This window comes from Rhinopithecus bieti, unplaced genomic scaffold (assembly GCF_001698545.2).
Source record: "Rhinopithecus bieti isolate Rb0 unplaced genomic scaffold, ASM169854v2 scaffold_7888, whole genome shotgun sequence".
Taxonomy (NCBI): Eukaryota; Metazoa; Chordata; class Mammalia; order Primates; family Cercopithecidae; genus Rhinopithecus; species Rhinopithecus bieti.
In genome coordinates this window covers 256,554-263,314 of record NW_016805944.1, presented here as the reverse complement: position 1 = coordinate 263,314, position 6,761 = coordinate 256,554, and the positions used below count along the sequence as shown (strand labels likewise).

The following is a 6,761-nucleotide window of genomic DNA, read 5'->3' as shown; positions in this document are numbered from 1 at the left end:
TTTTTTTCTGAGACAGAGTCTTTCTCTGTCGCCCAGGCTGGAGCGCAGTGGCCGGATCTCAGCTCACTGCAAGCTCCGCCTTCCGGGTTTACGCCATTTCTCCTGCCTCAGCCTCCCAAGTAGCTGGGACTACAGGCGCCCGCCACCTCGCCCAGCTAGTTTTTTGTATTTTTTTTTAGTAGAGACGGGGTTTCACCGTGTTAGCCAGGATGGTCTCGATCTCCTGACCTCGTGATCCGCCCGTCTCGGCCTCCCAAAGTGCTGGGATTACAGGCTTGAGCCACCACGCCCGGCCTACTTTTTTTCTTTTTTAGGACAGGGTCTCTGTCGCCCAGGCTGGAATGCAGTGACATGATCATAGCTAACTGCAGCCTCAAACTCCTAGGCTCAAGAAATCCTCCCACCTCAGCCTCCCAAGTAGCTGGGACTACAGACCTGTGCTACCTTGCCCGGCTAACTTTTTTTTTTTTTTAGAGACGGGGTCTCCTTATGTTGCCCAGGTTGGTCTCAAACTCCTGGGCTCCAGCCAGCGATCTTCCCACCTCAGCCTCCCAAACTGCTGGGATTACAGGTGTTAGCCATTACAACTGGCCCATTTTTTACCTTTATATTAAAGTATAATACAGTCGTTACAGATCGAACTCCTTCTCCTCTTTTTCCCTTTCTCACTACTGCATTGACTAGTCTTACAAATAAATAAGTATAACATACGTTCAGGAAAGTGCACAGCTCAATGAATTTTCAAACTGTACAAACCGTGTCACTAGCATCCTAATCCATAAATGAAAGTTTAGACCAGCCCCTAAAAAGCCCCTTCGTGGCCCCACTCTGTAACCATCTTCCCAAAGCCCCCAGCTCTCCCTTTGTTTTTTTTTTCAGAGGGAGAGAGAGGAGGAGAGATGGAGTCTCACTATGTTGCCCAGGCTGATCTCGAACTCCTGGGCTCAAGCGATCCCCCCAGCTCGAGCTCGGCCTCCCAAAGTGCTGGGAACACAGACGTGAGCCACTGCGCCCGCCCGGCCTCTCCTGACTTCTAACTCCCGCTACCCTCTCCTCCCCCAGATGCCCCGCCCCGCCCAAGGCCCCGCCCCCAGGCCGGCCACCTTCTCTCACCCGACAGCACCACCTCCACCAGGTCGCCCTCCTGGATGTCTCCGGCCGAGCGCACCAGCTGCAGGAGGTTGGCCGACGTGGGGTCATGTTTGAAAAGCAGGATCTTGTCGTAAAGGCCGTAGAAGCCACACTCAGGGAACTGAGGGGCGGGAGAGGGATGTGGCGACGGAAAAGCTCAGAGCCGCTTTAAGCCGCGGGCGGACTGTGACCCTCCCAGGGCAGGGCCGGCTGTTTCCCCCGGAAACGCAGAGACCCCGCAGGCCCTCGCTTCCTGCCTGCCCCCTCCCAACCCCAGCGCGAGCCCGGCAGGATGCCAGCGCCCCAAGTGTGCGGGGAGGGGGCGCCGGCGTGGGTTTGGTGGCTGGAAGGGGGAGCTGGGGTGGGAGGGAGAGTGGCTCCGGGAGCGTGGACACCTCGAATTTTCCGGAACCTGGCGGAGGTGGGAGGGGATGCTGAATGAACACCCCTCCCCTGTGCCCCTCCCCAGGCTCACACACCCGCCCCCCAGCTTCCTTCCTGGATCTGTCTATTGTTGTCCCAGTTACCTGGCTCCAGGCCCAGCACTGGGGTGGGGCGAGCTGGAAGGAGGACTTTTCGGGGCTCCTGGGAAAGTCGGGGGGGGGGCGGGGCTCTAGGACTCGCAGGGGCTGGAGATAAGGGGGGCGCCTCCTACCCGATGCTCCAAGGACCCAGGTGTCTGGGTCCTCAGCTTGGGGGGCCTGGGGGCAGGAAATGAAACCTGGTAGAACAGAAAGTGAAACTGCCCGGGTGGGGCCTCGGGAAGGAAGGTACGGGGCCCTAACACACCTGGACCTGGCAGAAAAATAAAACTGGGGTGAAGCCTGAGCGGGGCAAGCTGGGGACTTGAGCACTGGACAAAGAAGTTCACCCAAGGGATAATCTGCCCCTGTACCCCCACTGCACCAGCTTCCCATGAAGTGGGCTGAGTTGGGGTGGGGAGCTGGACCTGCTGGATTTGGTCATTTGGTGGGCAAAACCCTATCAGTTCTCACTGCTGAGAGAGAGTCCACAGAAGGCCAGGACTGCCTTGGCCCTGACCGCTTGGGAAGTTTTTCTTCAAGCTTAAGTTTCCTTGTCTGTAGAATGGGGGGACTGGCCCAGGTCCCCACGTTTCTCTGACGCCCAAAGGATTCATTTCCTGGAGTCTGAAAAGATTCTGGAATTTGGATATTTTGGGACTCCAACATGTTCATATTATAGAATTATACATTCTAGATTCCAACCTGGTATCACTATACATTTTAGGATTTTGATAACCTAAATAAGCGGTAATCTAATATTTTAATATTCTAGGAGTCTGACAAGCTGGGACTGTGGTGTTTGGATTCTTTAGCATTCAAGGACCTCATCCATAAGCATTCCAAAATTCTAACATTTTAACTTTCTAGGATTCAACAATCTAGGAATCTCATATTCCAACATTTTAATGTTTTACTATTTCACAAACCTAGAATTCTAATATTTTGAACACTAACACGGAGGCAATTTAATTGCCTAGGATGCATATTCCAACAATTTATGATTCTAATATTCTAACATTTCTACAGTCCAGTACTCCAACACAGAAGCCCACTGTTCTTTTAACATCTTACGACTTAGACGTGGAGTTCCACCTGGTTTCCTCTTGCCATAACACCCAGATGCCCACCCTGGGGACCCTGGTGTCCAAAATTAAGAGTGGCTAAGAGGACTGTGACTAGGAAAGGGAATAGGGTCCCCAGGGTCTCTAGGGGTGCCTGCCCCTCCACACATATCTCAGGCTTAGGGCTGGGCACAATTGGGCTCTAAGACCTCACTTGCCCCTGGCAGCTAACTCAAGCACCTGCACCCACACATGTCACCGGATCACCATGGCCAGCCCGGGTTCAATTTCTCCTGTTTCCACCAAATGGGAGGCCCAGGATGGGCCTGGACGTGTAGGTCCGCCGACATCTGCTGCCCCTTCCTCCCCTCTCTACACCTGGCTGGCCCCTCCCTTCTTCCCTGTTTGCTGCAGAAAACAACAACATGCAGGGACATGAAATTTGGGGAGGCCTCTGGGGCACCCCACCCCTGCCCAGTCCTCTCTCAAAGGGATGGTGGGGAGAGGGGCAATGGAGGGGGGCAATGTCCCCTATCCCTCCATCACCCAATGCTCAGGTCCCCTTCCTCCCTCTTCCGCACACCAGGCCCCAGACCCCTCTGTCAGCGCCCCTTCCTTCGATCTCTCCCCGAGCTGCATCGAGGGAGCCCGCGCCCTCACCTTCTGGTCCACGATGGAACAGGCCAGCTGCTTCACATGAGCCAGCTCGGAGGCGGCGGGCAACAGCACGAACTCGCGGGTCAGCCCGATCTGGATGTGAAAGGAGACCCCGGAGCCCGGGGCCGGGACCTGGGGCAGTAGCGCTGGCGGCGACTGCAGCTCTAGGCCGCCGGGGGGCGGAGGAGACCCCGGCCCGGGAGAGCCAGGGAGCCCGGCGGGATAAGAGGGGGCGGCGGCCATGGGGGGAAGCCAGGGACCAGCCGCCTGGCGCCCACCCGGGACCCGGCCGGGGGGCCCCGGGGGACCCTGAGTCCTAGATCCGCGGGATCTCGTGAGCAGGTGGTGGGAGCGCGGGGATCCAAGAAAAGATCTGGCAGGCGGAGGGGACCTGAGGATAGCGGGGTCCTGGGAAGGAGAGAAAGGCACTGTAGCGGGTCAGAGGCCCGGAATGCAGGACTCCTAGCAGATCAGAAGGGAGAAAAGTAGTGGTTTGGAGGTCCCAGCGATTGAGAGATTCCAAGAAGCCCAAGACGAAATCTAGTAGGTAAGGGTCACAGGGATCAGGAGAGCCCGCGATTCAAAGGCCCCTTCCCTAGAGGAGGGATTGAGAAGGGGACAGAGGGAATCCCAGGATCCAAGTGCTCCAAGAAGAGGATCCCACTCAGAAGACGGCCCGGGGGAATTCACCTTGGGGGTGGAGGGCAGGAGTCTCTGAGTCGGGGACCGAGTGGATCCCAGAAATAAAGGGGTTCGCAGGGACCCGACCGGCCCGGGGATGGGCAGAGGGGTCCCGAGGGCCGGAGTGGGTAGCAGGGAATCTCACGAATCGCAGAAGTTGAAGAAAAGTTCGGTCGGGAGCCTTGAGGAAGGGGGCGTTGCCGGCGGCGGGGTAGGGTGGGGGGCAGGGAGGGTCGCCAGGCGCCAGTAGCTCTTTTTCCCCCTCCAAAGTTTAAGTCTGCGGCGGCGGCGGCCCAGGAGGAAGTGTCCGGAGCGACGGCGCAGTCGACCAATCGGCGCGGGCCTCGGTGATGTCAGCGAGGGGGCGGAGCCTACCGAGGGGCCGGGGGCGGAAGGGGAGGGCGGGCCTGGTGCCTCTGAGTTGGGGGTTGGACCTCCGCCTCCTGGGTTGGGGACCTGGGATGGTGTGAGAGATGGAGGGCAGGCAGGCGAGACCAGTTCCTTCCCTGAACACAGCCAAGCCTGGAAAGTTAACTTTTCCCTCAACTGGACAGGGAGAGGAAATACTGTCACCCACCGCTGGTCGCGGGCGTCGGGCTTGGAGACCATTGGCCCTTTAAGGAGGGGAGCCCTCTCCGGCAGGCGTCCGGCGCCCATGGCAGGGGACAGGGTGGGAAATCGGTGTCAGGTCCCGGCCCGCTCCCTTGGCTCGGCCTCTCTGTTCTCCGAGCGTCGCCCCAGCCCTCCCCGCCGCGTCCCAGCCCAGGGAAGGGGGTGCTGCAGAGCGTCCCCCCGCCCCAGCCCATTTAACACATGGAAAGACCAAGGCCTCCAGATGGGTAGGAAGGGCTCGCCTTAGGTCTGTCTCCAGCGTTGCTGGGCAAGGTGCATGGCGCTAACTGGATGGGTGGGGAGGGTCCATCCCCGCCCACCCCAACCCCGCCTTAGGACGGTGCGGGGCTGCCAGGAGGGAGGACAGCACACCCATATCACTTCATAGATGCAGAGTGAGTCTCCTGGGGATGTGGAGTACGTGTGCGTGTCTTTCTCTCCATGTGACTTTAGGTGAGTGGCTTCTCTGTGAACCTCAGTCCCTCCATCTGTTGGGACTGTAATAGGACTGACCCCACATGGGATGGTGGGAACCGATGCGATGGTATACAGGTGCCTGGAAACGCAGAAGTTCAGTATAAGCGGTGGTTGTCTCTAATATGCGGAAAGGGGTGGCCACCTCCAGCACTCAGGCTTTGATGGGTGGGCACGTCCATTTAGTCACCCAGCAAGTATCTGTGAGGACCTACTGGGTGCTGGATGGACCCTGCCGTAAAACTCCAGCCACTACAGGGGTCAGATCTCTCCTCCCCAGCTAATAATCAAATAGTGGCTACCATTTAGTTTACACAGAGTAAGCTGTGTTTACACAGAGTAAGTTGAAGCCTCAGAGATCTTGCCCAAGATCCCAGAGTGAAGTTGCTTGAGGGAAGCTGCCCCACCCACCCCTTTGATTGACAAGTCAAGGCCTAGGTTTGAGCTCTAAGAGAAGGGCCACCTGTCTGGCTGGGATGCTGGCAGGACTGGAAATGGCAGGACTGGCTGGGGATGGGGGCTGCCAGAAAAGCCCCTCTTCCTGGTGTAGGGCCGTTGGGGGTAGCTGAGGTCGGTACAGTATCGATTTTGTCACCACATCCGGGGACTGGGGCTGAGGAAGGAAGTCTGAGGCTGGAGTGAAAACCCAAACCACCACCTGGGGAACTGCATAGAGCCCAGAGGGATGAGCAGGGAGCACACCACGTGGAGCCCATGCAGGCTCCTGTTGGCGTCACCTAAGGGCCTCCTGCCCACCTGCACCCTTTTTCCTGAGGGGCAGATGACTGTCCCAGCAAAACGCTGCCATGTCCCCAATGTCCAGACAGCGACCTCCATCCTTTATCATATGTTCACTGGGGCCTGCTGGGGGACTGGGGACATAGCCCTTTACAACACAGGAAGAGGGCATTAGTGGCCTGTGGCAGAGGTGCTAGGACTGCCGAGGACGCCTAGCTGGTAGATGGTGGAAGCCTCCTCCTGGAGACAGAAGCGGCGGTCCCCTCCATCTCATCTGGAGCATGTGGACACCTGTTCCCTTTTTAAGGCTGTGGACCCAGTGAAATGCCATGTAAAGCGCTCAGCACAGTAGACATGGACTACTGACAACAGAAAGGAGGGACTCATCAGGACATGCGCCACGAGGGCTCAGGCACCTGCAGCACCTCCTCCTAGCATGAAGGAGCCTGCAGCCTGCGTCCCAAAGCCATCATTCTCCACTGGCAGGAGCAGCCTTTCCCTCCCTGCTCCTTGTGGGCCTGGGATGGAAATAGGAAGGGGGTTTATGTCCTCTGGGCACCAGCCCTTTGGCCTCACCACCACCCATCACACATCCCAGGCGGGGCTGAGGCTTCAGCTGAACTGTCATCACAGTATCTGCTCCCCAGGGCTCTGCCCCTGGGGAGGGAGCACTTAGGGACAGAAAGAAAGGGCACAAGGAGATTCGGTCCAGTGCCTCCACTTCTGCTCTCCACCCACACCCCACCCAAGCTCTGGGCCCCTCTCCGTCCCCTGCTGCCCTACCACAAAACCCCAACCCATCATATCCCCTCTCCCCAAACTCCACTCAACCCAGGCAGAGCCGGTCACTCCTCCCCCAAAGTCCCCAGTCCCCTCAACAGAT

The 6,761-nt window shown here is 58.1% G+C and overlaps 1 protein-coding gene across 3 annotated transcripts in view; it reads right to left on the bottom strand.

Moving 5' to 3' along the window:
- PRKD2 (protein kinase D2) overlaps positions 1 to 4,383 on the bottom strand; it is a 44,244-nt gene extending 39,861 nt beyond the window's left edge. Inside the window, exons 1-3 of one of the 3 annotated variants that reach the window (XM_017874312.1) lie at positions 4,064 to 4,371; positions 3,377 to 3,781; positions 1,114 to 1,252 (exon numbers count right to left, since the gene is read on the bottom strand). In XM_017874312.1, coding sequence (XP_017729801.1) covers positions 1,114 to 1,252; positions 3,377 to 3,616 — 379 coding nt within the window. In that variant the 5' untranslated portion in view covers positions 3,617 to 3,781; positions 4,064 to 4,371. Of the gene's footprint in view, positions 1 to 1,113; positions 3,125 to 3,376 lie in introns of all 3 variants that reach the window. The other 2 variants (XR_001886053.1, XM_017874313.1) reach the window with 2 other exon arrangements.
- Positions 4,384 to 6,761: the final 2,378 nt, after the last annotated feature.